We start from the raw sequence: 22027 nt of genomic DNA on the forward strand, positions 1-22027 counted from the left end.
CCAGATTAATGTTGATTTCCCTTAATGAGAGGTTTCAAGTTTCTTTTCCCCTTTTTTGGGGGAGTGGGGACACACACCGTGGCGCTTACTCCTGGCTCTGGGCTTTGGGATCACTCTTGGTAATCTGGGTTAGCCATATAAAGGCAAATGCCCTACCACTCTGGAATTACTCCTAATGGTAAATCTCCGAGGACCATATGGGATGTCAGGGATCAAGCCTAGGCACATAAGGCAAGCATCTTACCTGTGTACTAAAACTCCAGGCGCAGTATAATTTCTTCCTTCCAAAAACATGTTGCTAGGTGTGGCGTGATAGTACAGTGGGTAGGGTATTTGCCCTGCATGTTTCTAGTATCCCATAATATTCCCTGACTCTGCCAGGAGTGATCCCTGAGCGCAGAGCCAGGAATAATCCCTGAATATTGCTGGGTGTAGCCCCAAACCAACCAACCAACCAACCAACCAACCAACCAACCAAACCATAGATTAACGTTTATGTTTATCTAATGCTTTTAAAACACCTACCAAAATATAAAACCAAATAATAGATACACAATGTTTAGAATGGAAAAAAAAAACAACATTTGGCTGGGTAGTTATTACATTCAAAGGAAGTTACGCAGCACCATTCACTCTTCATTTCTCAGCATGAACAACTTTGAAGCTTTTGGTGATCAAGATTTTGTACAGCTGTGACCAATCCACAATCACAATAATGACAACCATAATAATGATAGCATGGTGGGCCGGGCGGTGGTGCTAGAGGTAAGGTGCCTGCCTTGCCTGCGCTAGCCTAGGACGGACCGAGGTTCGATCCCCCGGTGTCCCATATGGTTCCCCAAGCCAGGAGCGACTTCTGAGCGCATAGCCAGGAGTAACCCCTGAGCGTTACCGGGTGTGGCCCAAAAACCAAAAAAAAAAAAAATAATGATAGCATGGTGTACTTAGTCAATGGGGAGCTTGTGATGTCTTCAGGGCTGACATTTGCTACAGGAACGTGAACTTCTTTTTGACATGGAGAGCCATCTTGCCTCCCCGATGCTTTCCTTCCAAATGCCAGAAACATTTGACAAAAGAAACATTGGACAAAAGACCCATCACGCGAGATGTGAACTTGGGGGGCGAAGAACCACAGATTCTGACTGCTGAAGCAGCTGATGTCCCAGCAGTGAGCCCAGAATAGCAGAACTGACATCCATGTGCCAAAGCACCAGATGACATAGAAAGCAACCCAGTCAGTGAGAGGCTCTCCCGATTTGTACAACTTACCCAAATCTCAAAGCGATTTTTCAACATTTAGTACTGATTTATAGATATGTGAGAATTAAAGGAGACACAATCTTGATTTGAAGCAAGTCTAAATGACACGTATGGTCTGACATTGCTGTAGAACAGTTTAGGAAACACTTTCATACTATTCAAGTATAGGAAATAAAAAAATTGAGAAAATAAAATAGGGAAACATTTATGGAATCCTTACTGTTGCTTAGTTCAGCACTCTGAGAACAAGCTCATCTGTGTCATGAATGACCTCGGACTTCAACTCCTACACTACAGCATCATCCCTTGCTCCCTCTGCTGGACAGTGAGGGCTATTTCTTCCCTTCTGCTGCTCATAACCCCAGACTGGACACTCAGGAGATTTTCAGTTCCTTCCCACTCTTGCTGTAATTGCGGGCTTTGCTCCCCTGGCTTCTTGTCTTTCTTCCCACTCAAGTGCACATTTCCTCCCACCAATTTTGTTCCCTTAGAACAAGCACTCAATACATACACACCCAAGCCAATTTACTCAAGATTTATCTCTAGGACTAGGACAAACTTAAGAACAGCAGTTAAGGGGAGTCTTTACTTTTCCTGTAACAAGATAAAAAAAACAGCCACAGAGAGGTTTTAGACGAGGTCCCTAAATCTCCCAGTAAGAAAGCATCAGGGCCCAGAACTGCATCAAGCCAGAGTGGACCAGCACCCACCGGTCCTGCTCCCATGGTGCACTTAAGGCCCTTGATAGAGCCTGTGCTAGAGATCCCTTAAGGAACAGCTCAGTGTGCAGCTCTGCAGGACACAGGCTGTAAAAGAGCTGAAATAAATCGGGCAAAGTCTTCAAAGATTAACTTCTCTTTTACTATCTTCTATTGGTACATTCGTGTGGCTCTCCTAGAACTTCTTTCATTGATAGTGATTCAGAAGTCAATTTGAAACACATATCCACTCACTTCTGGTTTCGGACTGTCATATTCTAAACAAGCAGAAAAAAACACTTATTCATGCCTCCAGAGCATCTTCGATACAGACCTGACCTTCAGTCCCCAGGGTCTGAGGGTCCCTGGGGCAGAGTCAAAACCAGGGATGGGGGCTAGGCTCCACAGAAGTAGCCTCAAGCCTGAAAGAGTTCAGAGGAGGAGGCAGACTGGACCAAAGGACACGTGGGAAGAGTGAAGAAGAGGTGGAGGCAGCTGGGGAAAGAAGAGGAGACAGGTGGATGACGCTTATTGGGATGGGGGTACAAGACACAGTGCCGAGTTCCACTGCAGTCCCAGAGGCCAAGGAAATCTATAGAGGGGAGTTAATCAGGATTGACTAAAGGCTAAATGAAAGCTGTGACTATAGTGCAAGGGATGAGGGGAACAGAGGCAGTATTTTGGAAGCAGCCACTACATGCTATGACTAACCCAGAAATTTGGGCAGAAGAAGGTCACACTGCCCTGGTAGGCTGTCGAGTAGCATCTTTTAGAAGCGACAAGTGCTTCAATCATGACACATGGAAATTTTCTGCCTCTGTCTCCTGAAATGTTGAGGTTTTTTTCTTATACAGACTTTGCTTTAAATAATTCATATTCGCTGAAGGAACACTAAGAGATAGAAAGAGCACAAAGAAGACACTTGTTCAACCCACTTTGACAACCAGGGGTAATCTCTATTGATTTTATAGGATACGAAATGGAAATACTGTATTTGCCGGTGTATAAGACGACCCCCTAATTTTTCAGTTAAAACATAGCTTTAGGTCTATATTCGCTGTATCAGACAGAACGTTCCTGTGCTGCAACTGTCTGTACCACAGTGAGCCAATCACAACCAGCAAAGGTCCAAAGGTTCTACTGTCATAGACGTCCTCTCTGACTCTGGCCCATCTGAGTAGGCTTTTGACAGTGTAGATTTGGGTTCAGAACATTGTCTAATTTGCATGCAAAAAAGCCTGCTTGGATTGGCTGAGTCAGAGAGGCGGTCTGAGCAGCCTTGCAGTGATTGGTGCAGAACAGTGTCTAATTTGCATGCATCAAAAGCCTGCTTGGATTGGCTGAGTCAGAGAGGCGGTCTGAGCAGCCTGTCAGTGATTGGTGCAGATCATCGTCTAATTTGCATGCATAAAGAGCCTGCTTGGATTGGCTGAGTCAGAGAGGTGGTCCGAGCAGCCTGTCAGTGATTGGTGCAGATCATCCTCTAATTTGCATGCATAAAGAGCCTGCTTGGATTGGCTGAGTTAGAGAGGCAGTCCGAGCAGCCTGGCAGTGATTGGTGCAGAACATCGTCTAATTTGCATGCATCAAAAGCCTGCTTGGATTGGCTGAGTTAGAAAGGCAGTCCGAGCAGCCTGGCAGTGATTGGTGCAGGATTGAGTTGGAAAATTCGTTTTGTGGCAATATTCAGACAATTTTCATTTAGCAGCATATTGAAACATTTTTTGGGATATACTCAGCATATAAGATGACCCAGATTTTCGGTTGACTTTTTTTTTTTTTTCAAAGTCATCTTATATGCCAGAAAATATGGTATTTATTTTTCCCCTTAAGTGTTGGTTCTATTTTTTTTTTTTTTTATAAAACTGCTTTTCTGATTAACAATAGACAGATTTTTGTTTTGTTTTGATTTTAGGGCTACATCCAACTATACTCAGGACTTACTGCTGGCTCTGAACTTAAGGACCACTTGTAGTGAGACGTGGGAGACTTTGGGTTGAATGTATGCAAGGCAAGTGTCCTATCTGCTAGACTAATTTCTATTGCCAGATAAGTTCATCTTACATTCAGGAAACCAATTTTCAAGTTCTTCTTTTTTTTTTTTTTGTGGGGGGGCACACCCACTGACGCTCAGGGGTTACTCCTGGCTATGCGTTCAGAAATTGCTCCTGGCTTGGGGAACCATATGGAATACTGGGGGAATTGAACTGCGGTCCGTCCTTGTCCTTGCATGCAAGGCAAATGCCCTACCGCTGTGCCACCATTCCTGACCCAATTTTCAAGTTCTTTGTTTTGAAAAATGTTTCAATTTGGGAAGTTCTGGGCATGATCCATGTACACAAGTAATGAAGATATTATTATTCCTGAGACATAACTCTGCCTCCCAAAATAGAATGCAGCCGTTCAAGCTAGGGAACTCATCAGAAACCTAAGTGGAAATGCTTGTAGAAACAGAATGAGTCAATTCTGATTAATATTTCTGTGTCTTCCAAAAGAAAGCAATCCACACATTTGTCCTTAGACAGCTTAGTGCACAACATGGTACAGTGTGTTTTTCCTGGAAGTGTAAAGTTGTTAGTACTGGCATATTTCACTGTTAGCAGGAAACAGCTGCTACTGGAATTAGTCCCCAGAAATGCAATTATTTACCCCCATCATCCTATTGAATTGCTTGCTGTGCTTTACAAACAAGAAATGAACACCATTAATTACTTGGGGAACAAGTCTGGCCCAAGAAGACTGAAGCTGTGGTGTGAAAAGAGGTAAAATAGATAGATAATAAAAGGCGTTGGATTTAGGAAATAGCTCAAAAGGCTGGCATTCAGGCTTGGCCTGCAGAGGCTCAACAATCTATCCACCCCTGTACACGTTCTAATGCTAGGAAAGCTTGGATAGCCCCAGCGCTGCTATTTGTCTTCATCAGAGCAGTTTTTCAAGAACAAGACAGACCGCAAACAGTGATCATGAGGGTTTATTAAAATACTTCTTGAATTAGGGGGCAGGGGACTGGGCCACATGTGGTGGTGTACAGGGGATCCTAGAAGGCGCTATGGCTAATTGTGTGCAAGGCAAACACATAACTCTTTCTTTTTCTTTCTTTTTTTTGGAGTGGGGGTTTGGGGCCACACCCAGTGTTACTCAGGGGTTACTCGTACCTATGCATTCAGAATCACTCCTGGCTAGGGGGACCATATGGGACGCTGGGGGTTCAAACTACAGTCCTAGGTTAGTGCATGCAAGGCAGACACCACCACTCCGGCCCCAATAATTAATTTTTAATTCATTTGTGTATGCGAAGATGCTCTCTGTCTGTCTGTCTGTCTGTCTGTCTGTCTGTCTGTCTGTCTGTCTCTCTCTCTCTCTCTCTCTCTCTCTCAGTTTTTTGGGCCACACCCGGTGATGCTCAGGGGTTACTCCTGGCTATGCACTCAGAAATCACTCTTGGCTGGGGGGATCGAACCCAGGTCTGTCCTGGGTGAACTGCGTGCAAAGCAAATGCCCTACCACTGTGCTGTCGCTCCAGGCCCTCACCTAACTCTTTTTTTGAAGGGTCACACCCGGCGGCGCTCAGGGATTATTCCTGGCTCTACGCTCAGAAATTGCTCCTGGCAGGCTCGGGGGACCATATGGGATGCTGGGATTCGAACCAACATCCTTCTGCATGCAAAGCGAATGCCCTACCTCCATGCTATCTCTCTGGCCCCTAAAAAATCAGTTTAAAAAAACAACAAAACAGAAGTCACATGAAGAGGTGCTGTGCTGGGTAAGAATTGAAGATCAAAATGGGGTTCTGTTCATGCCAGACATGTGTTTTCTCTACCACTTTATCCATACCCAAATAAATAGTCTAAAGCAAATTATATTCATTTTATGGAACTCATAAGAAGCAACTGCTTCTTAAAGACTTTAATTTGTCCTTTCATAGTGTTGCTTCAAATCTTTTGGGAGAAGTGGAAGAAGATAGGCAAAGAAAATTTTCTCTTTCAGCAGTGTCAGTGAGGATAAAGATGTGAAATGGGGTGAGAAGATCACAACTGCCCAAAAATGCTGCAAAAGCCATCCACAGAACAAGATACACTGCCAGAAAAGGAACAAACCTGAAGCAGGAATTACCTGACAGGCTTTTGGTTCAGCTAAATGTTATCTTCCACTGGATGTGAAGCAACAGCCCTTGGACTGTGCCTCAGAGAGCCAGAGGGAAGGAAAGAGATGCCAAACTCCTGCTTTAGTGAAATGCCCTAAAGGTGCTTTGAATTTCTAGCAGACAGAAATGACAATGACAACCAATACACAAATCTGGCTTAAAAAAGCTTGGGTGGGGGGGGGGAGGGCTGGAGAGATAGCACAGCAGCGTTTGCCTTGCAAGCAGCCAATCCAGGACCAAAGGTGGTTGGTTCGAATCCAAGTGTCCCATATGGTCCCCCCGTGCCTGCCAGGAGCTATTTCTGAGCAGACAGCCAGGAGTAACCCCTGAGCACCGCTGGGTGTGGCCCCAAAACCAAAAATAAATAAATAAATAAATAAATAAATAAATAAATAAAAGCTTGGGGGTGCTGGGAGCCCCCAGCCATTCTCCCCGCCCCCACCCCCCCACTCCAGGTCTTTCCTGGGTGCTGGCCCAGGCAGCCAGAGAGGTGGGTGCCTGAAGGACTCTAAAGGGGTCCCAGACTTTCCCTGCCCCTCATCCTGCTGTAGAGGGGAGGGGCATGGGGAGGTGGGCGGGCAGATGTCTGGCTTCTGGTTCCGAATCCTTTTCTGTTTGGAAGGCTAGCTATTGCCGGCCCAGGGTTTGAGGATACCCCAGACCGAAGGCCTTCTCCCTAGCTTGGGGGTTGCTGGGAGGCTTGGCAGGCCCCCAGCTGTCCATCTCTTTCCCCTGGTCTCCAGGCCTTCCCTGGGTGCCGGCCCAGGTGGCCAGAAAGGTGGGTGCTGGGAGGACTTTAAAGGGGTCCCAAGGCATCCCTGCCCCTCACCCTGCTCTAAAGGGGAGGGGCACGGGAGGAGGGAGGGCAGATGTCTGATTTCCGGTTTTGTGTGTGTGTGTGTGTGTGTGTGTGTGTGTGTGTGTGTGTGTGTGTGTGTCGGTCACACCTGGCAGTGCTCAGGGGTTACTCCTGTCTCTATGCTCAGAAATCGCTCCTGGCAGGCTCGGGGGACCAAATGGTATACTGGGATTCGAACCACCGTCCTTCTGTATGCAAGGCAAACGCCTTACCTCCATTCCATCTCTCTGGCCCCCTGACTTCCAGTCCTATACCAAACCCTTTTTTGTTCTGGAGTCTATCTCTTGCCGGCATGGGGTTAGGGGAGACCCCAGGCTGAAGGCCTTCTCCCTAGCTTGGGTGGTGCTGGGAGATGCTTGGTTGTGCTGGGGCAGTTACTGGCGATTTTTTTTCCTCACTGGTCTTCATTTTCAAAACCACGAGGGGGCTATCACCCCTGCACGTACAGTATATATTAATAGTACTCCCTATGATTAATGTTTGCTTTGCATATGCAGAATTCCATCTTGTATTCTGCCCTTGCCCATCTCCCGACAAGCTCATTTCTAGTCCTTCACTCCCTCACTCCCAACCAACATTACCCCACATCTACCCTTTTTACCTTGAATATCTTATATGTGTTTCCTTAACAGCTATAACTCTTACTAAATATTCTCTTATACAGTGACAATTTTCCCCACTGTTTTGTCTGTTCTTCTCTTTGTGATCCGTTCAACAGGGAATTCTGAGTTCCTCAGTTTAAAGTTTATGTTAGAACCAAGTCATGGGGATTGTTGAATGTTCTAGCGGCCCCCATATGCACCAATAATGCCATGTGGCATTGTTCCTCTTTTGCATAGGCACATTAAAATGGGAAAATACTATACATACAAACAAGTTCTTATCTAACAGAGATAGGAACACACAAATCTTGTAATGCAATGGACCTTACACCCTGAACATGGTCATAATGACCTGGCTCAGGCCTCAGAAGAATGGGCATCCTCCATTCACCCCTGAACCAGGGATCCCATCTATGAAACAATCACAGTTTTCTATAACACCACCTGGAAGCAATCCTCTACTAGGGAAGACCCTACCACTGCTCTGGCATCAACCTACTCAAAAGAGACTTCCCTTTAGACCTAGAAGACTTAACAACAACGATCTGCTTTCAGGACAGGGCTCTCTGCATTGCCTTCCAATTGTGAGGTGAAACTAGAGGATGCTCCATATCATCCTGACTTCAATGTAGGATATGCACAGATTCCAGGATCCTTAACTACAGAAACCTGATACCAACAACGACTGTATGAAAAATAAAAGTGTATTGGTACTATAATGACTTGTGTTGGACAACCTCGTATGCCTGGAGCCTAGAGTTGATCTTATGCCAGAAAACTTTAGGGGTAAGGTCTCCTTGTATTTAGGCCAAGGCTTTCCTTTCCATGCCCCCATATTTCGCTGGGCTTATGCAAACAACAATTACCACTCTAACACTGCTTTTGCTGTGCTCCTTCGACTCTTCGACTCTTATCCTTTGCTCTTCCTGAAACAAATGTATTATGATCAATTGTGTCAACTATGTGATATACTTTCTTTAAATAAATTAAAAGCAGACTAATATAATAGTATTAAACTTCAGATCAGGAAGTCTCAAGGTCTATCACTTAAAAATTTTGAGGTTAACTGAAATTAATATGCATGTGCATGGAACTGTGAAAAAAATTCTATGCATTCAATGTTAAAGGAGTTACATAAATTTTGTGGCCTTAGATTGCTTTGTGTACTGTTAAGAAATGTTATAATGTACTACAATCTGGGGACTTGAGGGACAAAGTAATTGTGTATGTGTTTTGTTTCATTTTTCTTTTTTTTTTTTTTTTTTTTTTTGGTTTTTGGGCCACACCCGGTAACGCTCAGGGGTTACTCCTGGCTATGCGCTCAGAAGTCGCTCCTGGCTTGGGGGACCATATGGGACGCCGGGGGATCGAACCGCGGTCCGTCTCCTAGGCTAGCGCAGGTAAGGCAGGCACCTTACCTCCAGCGCCACCGCCCGGCCCCTGTTTCATTTTTCTTAATTTTTTTTTTTTTTTTTTTTTGCTGTAAGTTCAAAATTAAGGTGTCAGCAAGGGGATTTCTTCTGAGAATTCTGTTTATAGGTGATCGTCTTCCCACTGTAACTTCACCTTGTCCTCTTTCTTTGCATCTTTGCCTTCATAAAATAAAATAAAAAATAAAAGGCAATTTAAAGAGCCACCAGGCATTTCACTATTATACTAATTGCTAATCATCACTTAGAACTGCTCTTGATACAGGATACTGAAATTAGTCGTTTTTGTTTTCGTTTTTGCTTTTAGATCACCCTCGGTGACTCTTAAGCGCTACTCCTGGCTTTATGCTCAGAATACTGCTGGCAGGCTCAGGGGATGCCAGCTGCATGGAAAGCAAATGCCCTACTTGCTGTGCTATTGGCTCCAGGTAAAGGAAACTAAAATTTAATCATAAGCCTTTTCCCCAAGCCGGGAGTATAAGGAGTAATATAAAAAAATTTGGTGTACTTTCCCTTTTTATTCCCATTTTGATACCCAATTTGGGGATGGTACACCCACCCAGGCAATTCCAGGCTCTGTACTCAGGAGTGACCTCCAGATGCTGGAAACTCAAACCAGGATGGTGGTTGATGGCTGTATACAAGGTCAAGTGCCTCAGTTTCGAAAGAGCAAAACCCTAATTATTCCTTTTAGTTTTAACATTTTTTACTATCTCCAAGGCTTAAACATTGTTATAGCTATTGTTGTATTTCCTATATTGTCTCTTGTTTTGTTTTTGGGCCATACCGGGTGGAACTCAGGGATCACTCCTGACAGGTCTGGAAGATCATACAGGGTGTTGAGGATCAAACCTGTATTGGCCGAGTACAAGGAAGTGTCTTGCGGGCTATACTAATGTTCTGGCTCCTACACTGCCTTATTTTTTGGGCTACTCCCAGTGGTACTCAAGAGTTATTCCTGGCTCTACATTTTGGAATCATTCCTGGCTGTGTTTAGGATACCATATGGGATGTTGGGGACCTAGCCTGGGTTGGCAATGTGCAAGGCAAATGCTGTACTATTGCTCTACCCTTACCGTGATGTCTTTTCATGCAAAGAACAACCTCCTTTTCTTCTTCACAACTCAAAAAATTCATTAAAAAAGTATTTCTAATAATATTTCTCAAAAGACATAAAAGAATGTCTAAATGGGTTTAAAAGACAAAATTATTAAAAGTTTTGGTGGACCAACATTAACATTAACAACATACTTTACCAGTAGACAAAATATAACCAATTTCTTTTTTGGAAAAAATGTCCCAATTTAACTCTAATCACTGGTTACATGATAAATTTTCTTTTCTTTTTTCTTTTCTCCTTCCTCTCTCCCTTCCTCCCTCCCTCCCTCCCTCCCTCCCTCCCTTCCTTCCTTCCTTCCTTCCTTCCTTCCTTCCTTCCTTCCTTCCTTCTTCCTTCCTTCCTTCCTTCCTTCCTTCCTTCCTTCCTTCCTTCCTCCCTCCCTCCCTCCCTCCTTCCCTCCCTCCCTCCCTCCCCTCCCCCCTTCCCTCCCTCCAACTCCCTCCCTCCCTTTTCTTTCTTCTCTCTCTCTCTCTCTCTCTTTCTTTTTTTTTTGTTTTGTTTTGTTTTTGGGTCACACCTGGCAGCGCTCAGAGATTACTCCTGGCTCCACGCTCAGAAATCGCTCCTGGCAGACTCGGGAGACCATATAGAATGCCGGGATTCAAACCACTGACCTTCTGCATGCAAGGCAAACACTGCATCTCTGTGGCCCCGTCTAATCTAAGTGGCCAGCATATAAACTAGACACTTACCGTGGCATGTGAAATGGTCAGAATCCCATTCTTTACTGCACACTTTCTTCTCTGCCACACTTTCCGGAGCCTAAAAAAAGGGAGCCAAAAACAATTTGATATAGTCTCTACTTCTCATGCAAATCATACAATTTTATAGCAGTAACAATTAGGAAAAACAAAACCTCAAGCCTAAACAGACACCGACCTCACACAAAACAGAAAACTCACTTGCCTTTTACTATCTCAGGTAGAGGGGAACTCAGGCCATGTACAGTATTGATGGGTAGTGAAATATGCACATGAAAACCATAGTAGTAGGATACCAAATCAATTTTTACTGCATTAATATACTGAATATTATGTAGATGTTGAAAAGAATATACATACAGATTATAAGGTGTATAAACCAGATTATTTATGGAATAGAAAGCAACCAGTCTGAAGATAACTTTGAAGCAACCTAGTTAACAGTAAAACATTTTTCAGGATGGGAAACAAGTACACCCGGGAAAGGACTTGTATATGTATATGTATATGTCCAGTCTGGGTTCAATTCCCAATACCCACATATGGTTGCCTGAGCACAGAGCAAAGAGTAAGGTTGAGCACAGCTGGGTGTGGGTCCCACTCCCACAAAAACATTTCGGGGTCCGAAATGCGCACATGCCTTGCATGCGTGAGGCCTATGTTTGTGAGTCTGGTTCCATACTGCAATCTGAGTGCTGCTGAAAGTAGTGTCTTCCCCTGTATATGTCCATCGGAAGTAAAGACATTTCCTCCCTAGACCCAGATATGTAAAATAGAATGCTGAACTTTCTGTAGGTAGATGCACAGAGGAAAATATTTTGGAAGAGGTATATCCTACAAACAAAAAAACTCTCTGGAAGCAGAACTAGACTGAATTAGGAGTAGTGCAAAGAAATTTTTCACACTTGTGATTTTTTTCTATTTTTGGGGGATGGACGACGGCATCTGTGCTGCTCAGGACTTACTCCTGGTTCTATACTTAGGGATCACTCTTGGAAGTACCTGTGGGTTCCATAAATAATAATAGAAATCATATTGTGGTGGACCAAGTGAAAGGCAACTATCTTAACAACCACGTACAATTTCTCTGGTTCCACATCTGAGGACTCATTACATAGTTGTAATATGATATTGCTTCTAAAATTAAAATTAGACTAAAAAAACAAAAAAAGGCATTCCAGCTCTGTACCATGTAGGGCAGAGCTTGGGGTGGGGCTGCTCAGAAAAGGCAGTTCAGTACCCCAGACCTCAGTGATATTAGTGTGATCCTTTTTGCTAACTTGTCTTGTAGGCAGGGAATTTTCAGAGTCAAAAATCATACTTCAGTCTTCCTGTAAATAAATTTAGTATTTGTGATTTACCTGGAAAAAAAAAAGAAACACAAACAAACCCGAAGAACAAATCAAAGGGAACTATGAGTGAAATATATACTTGAATATGAATGTTGATTTGATGATACTGATGGATGGAAAAAAAACAAATAGAGCTACATTTAACCTGGATTTTTGTTTTGTTTTGTTTGGTGAAGCTCCAGGTATGGGTGAGATTTCTGCCACATGGGCAGACATGGCTGATATCTCATGTGCAGGCAGACATACATGTACTAGTTTAGGACACTTCTATCTAGATAATAGTAATGTGCAGGGGCCAGTCATTGTCTGGGCTAGAGAAGCTGGTGGTGGCTCTCAGTTGCGATGAAAAAAAACATTGAAGGAGGCCACTGTAGTTTTCCTAAAGACTTATCCTGTGTTTTGTTTTAAGTTAGTCCTGTTAGGCACTTAGGAAATATGCCACAACATGAATCTAAAAACAACCATCAACACAGAGTCTGCCTTCTTATGTAATTAATAGGAGCATCGCATGTTAAGCATGTTCTCCACAAAGCAAAGTAAAGAATTTGTCCCAATCACAAAAGTAAATAAGAGAATACTCTACTCAAACTGTTAGATTGCTCATGGTGCAATAGAGTTTTATTAAGCGAGAAACTCCTTGAACTAGCACTAACACTGCACCCATCTTTCCAAGGTCAAGGGTGGGAAGTTGGTCTCACCCCCAGAAGGGCCTTTAACAACACATCAGAACACAGTATTTCTCCACCTAAAACTCTCCCATGACTCCCTCTCACTCAGCGCATTCGCAGCTTCCAGGGTTTGGTGGACTGTCCCCTCCTCATGTGTGTTCTACCTTTGAGTCATCTCTCTGACCCTTATTCGGTTTCCTTGCCTGTAAAACTTTCTTCGTCTCCACTCTGGCTAGCCCAACACCTTTCTGTGATTGCAACGGCAAGTGTGTTTTTGGCCATGCATTCATCTCTCAAGACCCTGGACATAGCTGTCCTTCCATTACCAGAGATCTTTGTTCAAAAGTCACTACATACCCTTTATCCCATGTCTGATTTGTCTTTCTGCACAGCAGCACATGTTACCAGTAATCATCATGTTACTTTATAATTTGCCTTCCCTTACTTACTTAGAAAGTAATGGCACATGAATTATACTGGCTTTCTTCAAAAATATATGCTGAATGCATAAGAGCGATTAAAAAGATGCCAGAAATTTATAAAATTATCTAAAATGTAAACAGAAAAACAACAAGTGTATGTGTTTTATATGATACCATATTCACAAGCAGTCAGAAGACATGCAACTTCCTTTTGACGTATGGGGGGAAAGAATGGCAATTAATAAAGCGATCATTCAAGAGTTTACTCATGCACTTATTGAAAAGAGAAATCATTTTCCCCTACATTTTTCTATTTTATTTATTTTTAAATAATATCTTTATTTAAACACTGTGATTACCAACATGATTGTAGTTGGGTTTCAGCCATAAAAAGAACACCCCTCCACCCCTTAAAAGAGGAATCCTTTATTCAAGTGTGGCAGGACCAGGGCAGAAATGGCACAAAATGAAGTGAAAGAGAGTGTATAGGTGAGATCCTACATCCTACACGCAAATTCCTACATGAAGTCACAGAGCACTTTAATCATGGGCACAGACTGACATCAGAATTATTATTATTATTTTTTTTGACATCAGGATTTTTAAAAGGTTTTCTTTCTTTTGTTTTTGGATTTTGGGTCACACCTGGCAGCGCTCAGGGGTTACTCCTGGCTCTACACTCAGAAATTGCCCCAAGCAGGCACAGGGGACCATATGGGATGCCGGGATTCGAACCACTGACCTTCTGCATGAAAGGCAAATGCCTTACCTCCATGCTATCTCTCCGGCCCCCATAATTCATAATTCTTTTTGTTTGTTTTTTGGGTCACACCCAGCAGCGTTCAGGGGTTATTCCTGGCTCTATGCTCAGAAATCGCTCCTGGCAGGCTCAGGGGACCATATGGGATGATGGGAATCGAACCTCCAACCTTCTGCATAAAAGGCAAACCTCCATGCTATCTCTCCGGCCCCTTAAAAGGCTTTCTGAGCAATGTCCAGAGATGGACTGAAGAAGAAAAGGCTGAGTGACAGAAAGACTTGCTAAAAAGTCTATAAACAAATAAGGAGAGAGGATGATAACTTATCCTAAAATTGAGTACAGCAAAGATGGCAAGCATTTATTTTTTTTTACAGATGAACATGCTGTGTATCTGAGAAAAGACAGAATTCAAAGGGCTAACACTCCTGGTTGGGTTTGAGTGGCCAGGAGGGCATTTGAAGCAGAAAAAAACTACTGTGGCCAAAGCAAATGGAGAGGATGAAATCAGGAAGTCATTTGCTTGCTGAATTCCAGTCAGTGTCCACCTGCCTACGGTGCATGGGAGGAGTCACAGGTGCTACCCAGGGGCCACAGACCAATCACTCTCTCTTCTAAAGAGAGTATGTGACATCTCAGACGTACCTTAAGAAAGCTCGGGGGGCCGGGCGGTGGCGCTAGAGGTAAGGTGCTTGCCTTGCCTGTGCTAGCCTTGGACGGACCGAGGTTCGATCCCCCGGTGTCCCATATGGTCCCCCAAGCCAGGAGCGACTTCTGAGCGCATAGCCAGGAGTAACCCCTGAGCGGTACTGGTGTGGCCCAAAAACCAAAAGCTGAGTTTGAAGTAATTGCACTAGAAAATTCTCTTTGTATTCTCCAGTGCCAGGGATGGAAGCTAGAATTTCACACATGCCAGGCAACTGCTTTCTTGTTGAGCTACCTCCCCAGCCCTATTTAGGGGAACTATGAGGTGTCAGGAATTGAACTGGGGTTGGTTGTGGCAAAGCATGCATGTTAGTTCCTGTACTATCTCTCATTAGTCCCTAAAAAAATGTCCAGAGCCGGTAGTTGGTCTCATAACAGTATGTTTTAAGGGTGGAGACACCCTGTATCTCTTATAAGGGCCAAGGGAATTTGCTTTCCTTTTTTTGTTGTTTTATTTTTGGGCCACACCCATTGACGCTCAGGGGTTGCTCCTGGCTGTGCTCAGAAATCGCTCCTGGTTTGGGGGACCATTTGGGATGTCAAGGGATCCAACCGCAGTCCATCCTAGGCTAGTGCTTGCAAGGCAGACACCTTACCTCTAGCGCCATCGCTCTGGCCCTGGGAATTTGCTTTCTAATTTCCCCAATACTTACTACATCTATGCAAAAAAACAAAAACAAAAAAACAAACAAAACCGAAAAAACAAAACCTTGCCACATCAGCCACTCCCTTTTCTCTTTTTCTTTCTTTTTCTTATTTCTTCTTAAAAACAATGACAACAACCTTTTAGGTATGTTTTCCTAAGTACCTAAGCACATATAAAGATATTTGGTTGCCTTCAACATACCCATCGCTTTTCTTCAGCAGGTACCCCTTCTTTTCACTGCCGTATTCCTTATTGCCTTGGAGCTGATGCATGCTGTATCCTCCTTGCCGGCTCTGGGAATCCTAGAAAAGAGAAGCCACACATTGTAGTAACATGGGAGGCAATTCTCAGTCCTTGGCTCTATTGTCACTGAGGCTATACCCACTGGTCTGGGGCTGAGAATAAGGGAATTTTAAAAAGCTGTCAGGGGCTCACCTTTATATCATAAAAGGAAATTGGGCAGGAAAATATTTTCCAGTGTCACAAGGAAACCTGAGCAAAAGGTGGGACCTTGGGCACCTTTCTTAGTTGAAACCCTGGGTCTATTCAAGCAAACACACACAGCACAGGTAAACTGGGAGAATACTTGAGGACTCAAACCAGCTGACAGTGGCCCACTGGCAAGCACAGGAAGAGCTGAGAACCCCAAGATGGGACACAAAGTCCATGCAATCTGACAGTTTCTCCCCCCTCATATTCTCTTAAATTACCCACAGAGAGAGTACTTCCTCAGTGAGGTATTGAAAAATCTTACAGTTCTTGTATTGTAACTAGTGCTCTATCAAATATAATTCATAACAGGTTTTTAGTCTAAGAAGATAATTCTATGGCAGTAAATGCCTAGGAGGTGGTAAGAAGGGAACAGGGCTAGCTATGTAAGAGCCTGGTTTAAAACCAACCCTGCATCTAAAGATGGAGTCATGAAACACAGCCAAAGGAAATGGACAATGTTAACCTGAAGAATGAGAATGTGGGTGCTTACAGATGCAGACGTGGACAAAACATTCTAATAAAAGGTATTGACTTACTCTCCTAGACTTCAATCAGGAAGGGCAAAAGCAACAGAGGAAAAGGCAGAACATTTGAAAATAGGGTTAATTTCATGGATTGTTTTATCAGTAACAATTTTTATAACACTGAAAATCACTGTAAGATTTCTTTTTCTCTCTTATATTCCAGACCTCTTTCTCTTGCATATCTCCCAGCCCCTAAATCATGATAAACTTGAGTATCAAGACAATAGAATATCTTCATCCTGAACACATTTTATTTTAGGTCATATAGGTGATAACCGAGAAAAACTGAGGAACATCAGGTAGACATCTCCTAAGATAAAATGCTTGAGGTAACTCAAAGTGGGTAAACAGGGACTCAAAGTAAAGGTGAAATCCAAAGAGAATGACAGAAAAACCTTTTATTTCTTTCTTTAAATTTAAAGGTTTTTTTTTGGGGGGGTCACACTGGCTGGTTCTCAGTGGCTATTCTTGGCTCTGTCTTTTTTGTTTTGTTTTGTTTTTGGGTCACACCTGGCAGCGCTCAAGGACTACTCCTGGCTGCTCCATGCTCAGAAATCCCTCCTGGCTGGCTTGGGGGACTACATGGGATGCCAGGATTCAAACCACCGTCCTTCTGCTTTCAAGGGAAACACCCTAACTCCATGCCATTTCTCCGGCCCCCTGTACTGTCTTTCTGATCTCTTACTTAGAAAAGCTAAAAAAAGAGACATAAATTGTAGGAGAATTCTGTCCCTGCACCCTACCCATGTAGAGAGAATTTTATAAAAATATCCACTTCATAAGCAAAATAAAGACGCTGTTGAAAAAGTAAGAAGCTATTGGTTATTTAATGACAGTTGTGGTCTCTTTCTGGCTTTCACGATGTTTTATTTATTTTTTTAGTGGGGTAAGTATTATGTTCTAAGTGAAGGTAAATTAATGTTAGCAATCGCTGAAGGGAAACTCTAGGACACTTACTTTTATAAGCTATTCTTTATGTGGTAAATTCAAAGGTATGTTCTGCAAACTACCTAAAGTTAGGTGAGGGATGGTGAAACCAGTATTGATACAGAATGGGACCTGCCTTTCAGAGATTGTTTAAGTGCTGGCCACTAGGTACAGCTTTCTGCTAGGTAAGTTGGACCTGATATCATATTTCAGTGATTAATTTAACTCATATTATGAGGTTACCAATCCTGGGTATTTTTTTTAATCTTGATAATTTGTCTTAGATAGGCAGATTCCTTTCTAGTCTAAAGTACTAATTGAAGAAATCTGATTAAGTGGGGAAAATACAGACTAGTCATCTCTTCAAGAATTCTATAGGTTGATGGAGCCGGGGCGATAGCACAGTGGTAGGGTGTTTGTCTTGCACGCATCTGATCCAAGATGGATCTCGGTTGGATCCCTGGCATCCGATATGGTCCCCTGAGCCAGGAGTGATATCTGAGGGCAGAGCCGGGAGTAACCCCTGAGCATCATTGGGTATGGCCCCAAACCAACCAACCAAACAAACAAAAATAAGAATTCTATAGATAGAAGAATAGAGCAAAAAAAGGTGTTAAGGGAAGAAGTAAGAAGCTGAGGAAGGGATATAATTGGGAAGCAGGGGTCAGGGACAACAGGTAGAACAGTAATGTGGGGGAGTAGTACAACTATATCCAAATCAACAACAACATTAAAAACATGAGATCCAAACTACAACCACCAAACTTTAAAATGTGCCTGTCACTTGGGGTGGGTAGGGGTGGGAGGGAACCTAGGAATACTGGTGGAGGGATTGGGGCTAGACCACTGGATGTCTAAAACTAAACTATCAATAACTTTGTAAATCACCTTTGTGTTTTTTAAATACAATAAAATTATAATGTTTGTTATATTTAACAACTTAGGTCAGGGGTCTCAAACTCAATTCACCAGGGGGCCGCAGGAGGCAAAGTCGGGGTGATCCTTGAGTGCAAAGTCAGTAGTAAGCCTTGAACATTGGGGGGTATGACCCAAACAACTAAAACAAAACAAAACAAAAAAAGATTCCTCTAGGAATCTAGGGCTACAAAATGTTGTATGGAGGGCCGTAAATGGCCCACGGGCTGCGAGTTTGAGACCCTTGACTTATATGGTCCCACAGCAGTGGGGATTAACCATAAACATAAAGTTGGGAATAACCCCTGAACACCATTGAGTGTGACCCAGAAACTAAAAGAACAACAAAACAAACTAAATATGTAAAATATTTATAATGTACTTTATTCTAGAAAGCCATTATTTCTCTTCCTTTACCTTAGAAGCTCTTTGGAGAATCTCATAATCTCTTTAGAATTAGTATCTTCTCTCAGTGAAGTTATTTTTAATAAACAAAAATAAAATATTCAACACTGGCATATTCTTTTGGTTTATCAAAACATTATAAAAGTGTATGACAATATCAAAGATTACCTTCTAAAAGTCAATTAAAATATTATTTAAAAATTATAAAATATAGCTGATGGAATAGCTCAATATGCTGAGCTCATGCTTTCCATGTTAGAGGCTTGGGTCCAATTCCAAGCAACCCAAGGTTCCCTGATACCCCTGGGAGCAATACTTGAGGAGTCGTTCAGAGTAGTTGCTCCTAAGTACTGACAAGAGTGGCCCCAAACCCATTACCATACCAGTAACAACCACAAAATACATATTTAAAAATATTCAAGGATCCTACTGACAAATGTTTGTTAATGGCATCAAGTTGGAACCACATTGGGACAAGAAGTTAAATATTTTTGGGTGCCTTTATTTTTTATTTTCTTAGGTCATTTTTTCAGAGTATACTTTTTTTCAAATAGCAGCACTTTGGTGAAAAGTCATTAAAAAGCATTACCTTCTATACAAGATTTGCAGTGAAAAATAATAAACAGCAGAGAATGGGATAGGCATACTGTGAAAGATTTTTACTTGGAATGGCGAGACAAAGGGCAAAAGCTTGCCTTACATGTGGCCAATCCTGCTTTGATCCCTTGATACAAGAATATATGCTGAGCACAGAGCTGAGAATAGCAGAGCTCCCCCAACACTAATTAAAAAAGAACCAATTTTACCACTCAAATAATTGGGGCATGGCTTTAATCTAATTAAGACTCATTTATTTGGGGATGGGGAGCATGGAGTTCAAGTCATTCAGTCTGAAGATAAAACTACCAATGTCTGTCTCTTCAAAACCAGGTTGGCAAGTCTACAATCATGGATTTTAAATCAAGATACGCAACATCAATTTTATCAGGAAGAAAAGGAACAAACTTTTTATGCTAGGCAATGTGGTAGTTAAGCACACATCTTATATCTCATTTGTCTTCAAAATTCTCATTTGTCAAAATTCCTGTTTTAGAACCTCTGGAAACACCAACAGCCTTATTTATATCATAAGCCCATATGCAGACATTGAGATCACCTACTTCTTTCTGATCAAGCTGAAGGGAGGATTTTATTAAGTCTCGAAGTGCCGTGAGCTGTTTCTTTTCTTCATCCTGGGTCTGTTTTATCTACGAGAGAAAAACTTGTATTATTTTTCTCCTATATATTTATGAGCAAAGTTTAATTCATCCACATTTACTGCTGGTCAAACAAATCAGTTTTAGAGCTGATTCTCTTATTAAAGTTATTTTAAAGGAGTCAAGACATTTTCGTATATATGGATGGACATGGAAACTATTATGCTAAGAGAAATAAGTCAGAGGGAGAGAGAGACACACACAGAACAGTCTCACTTATCTATGAGATTTAAGAAAAATAAAAGGCATTACTGTAATAATACCCAGAGACAATAGAAGGTCCAGCCCACAATATGAAGCTTACCACAAAGAGTTAGTGAAATAACTACACTAACAACTATCATGACAATGGTGATGAGTGAGCAAAGTAGAATGCCTGTCTTGAAAGGGGTGTGGGAGGAGGGGAGAGGGGGTATTGATGGTAGGAATGTTGTACTGGTGAAGGGGGGTGTATTTTTTATGACTAAAACCCAACTACAAACATGTTTGTATGCATGGTGCCTAATGAAGATATATATATTATTTTTGGGTCACACCCAGTGGTGCTCAGGGGTTATTCCTGGCTCTGTGCTCAGAAGTTGCTCCTGGCAGGTTTGAGGGACCATATGGGATGCCGGGAATTGAACTGGAGTCAGTCAGGTGTTGACCATGTGCAAGGCAAATGCCTATCACAGTGCTACTGCTCATAAAATAATAAAGATTATTTTAAAAAAGTACTCAGTCAAACTACTTAAAACTAAAAATAAACTTATTAGCTAAAAATTATTGGATGTTCAAATAGAGTTCTGGCTAAAGGAGATATCTAGTAACTCAAATTCATGTCCTGTGCTTTAATGCCTTCTATCTCTGATCTAAGAGTCTCTCCTCTTTCTTTTTCTCCCCCCTCCCCTCTCTTTTTTATTGGAGAGCATATCTGGCAATTCTCAAAGTTTATCCCTGGCTCTTCATTCAGAATTCATTCCTTTTTGTGCTCAGGAGTCCATATGGGATGCTGGGGATTGAACCCAGGTGCAAGGCTAAAGCTTTTCTCTTTGTACTATCTCTTCAGCATCTCTCTCTCTTGATTAGAACTGTGTGTTAACTTTACTCTACTTGTGTTGGTCCATATCTAAGTGGTAAAACATCATAACTGTAGCTTTAGCTTATGGTCAGAGAAAATTACTCCCTCACCCACCAAAATTAAGGTTCATGCCACAAACTCTGTCTGTGGCCAAGAAAATAGAGCTAGCAACAGAGTCAGTCCCACCAAAGGCCTATTTATTAGAATATAGTCTATATGATTTTGTCAAAGGAAAATGTGTGTAATATGCAAAGGCTGGGGATTCCTTTTGCAGTTATCCTGCCTGTGAAAGCATTTTCTGAGCAGTAATGACCTCTTGCACCATAATGTTGATAAGAGAGATCATCTAGTATCTGTCCTTCTCCATCTAACTTATTTCACTTAACATGATACCCTCATTTTCTCTTAGAACAGCATCATATTCCATTATGTATATATATATTTATATATATATATATATATATATCACACCTTCCTTATTCAACATTTTGAAATTTCAATGCTTCTTCTGTGTTTTCTATGAAGTCATGTGTAGTTTTTTTTATAGTGATTTCTCATAACTCAGTAGTACAAATAGTATAAAAAAGGATAAACTCTCAAAACATGGAATGAAAACTCCTATTATCACCTCTCTGGAATAATAGGATCTGGAGGAAGGCTGCAGGCCAAGGGCATACATGCACAAAAAAGTTCTTTCAAGTCTCATTTTTAATATGAGACGTATCTTTTACTCATGAGTACAGTGGTTTCTGAATTAGTAGATAATTAACATGTTTCTTATTAAATAATACATATAGGCTAAACAATTAAGGCTAAAGTAGTCTTTTAAATCAAGTTAATAAATAACAGTCCAGGGGCTGGAGCAGTGGTGCAAGTCATAGGGCATCTGCCTTGCATGCGCTAATCTAGGACGGACTTCGGATCGATCCCCTGGTGTCCCATTTGGTCCCCTGAGCCAGGAGCGATTTCTGAGCGCATAGCCAGGAATCACAGGGTGTGGCCCCCAAACCAAAAATAAATAAGTAACAGTCTGTTACTTCCTTCGGGTTTTCAAAGGGTGGTATGATGTGATTAAACGGACAGA

General features: G+C 42.2%; 1 protein-coding gene across 2 annotated transcripts in view; it reads right to left on the reverse strand.

Moving 5' to 3' along the window:
• The window catches only part of ASAP1 (ArfGAP with SH3 domain, ankyrin repeat and PH domain 1), a 310217-nt gene that overhangs the window by 60208 nt on the left and 227982 nt on the right, over positions 1-22027 (reverse strand). For both annotated transcript variants that reach the window (XM_049765558.1, XM_049765559.1), the window contains 3 exons: positions 19788-19874; positions 15566-15666; positions 10806-10875 (listed from right to left, as the gene is read on the reverse strand). In XM_049765558.1, coding sequence (XP_049621515.1) covers positions 10806-10875; positions 15566-15666; positions 19788-19874 — 258 coding nt within the window. The remainder of the gene's footprint in view (positions 1-10805; positions 10876-15565; positions 15667-19787; positions 19875-22027) is intronic.

This window comes from Suncus etruscus, chromosome 19 (assembly GCF_024139225.1).
Source record: "Suncus etruscus isolate mSunEtr1 chromosome 19, mSunEtr1.pri.cur, whole genome shotgun sequence".
In the NCBI taxonomy this organism is placed as follows: Eukaryota; Metazoa; Chordata; class Mammalia; order Eulipotyphla; family Soricidae; genus Suncus; species Suncus etruscus.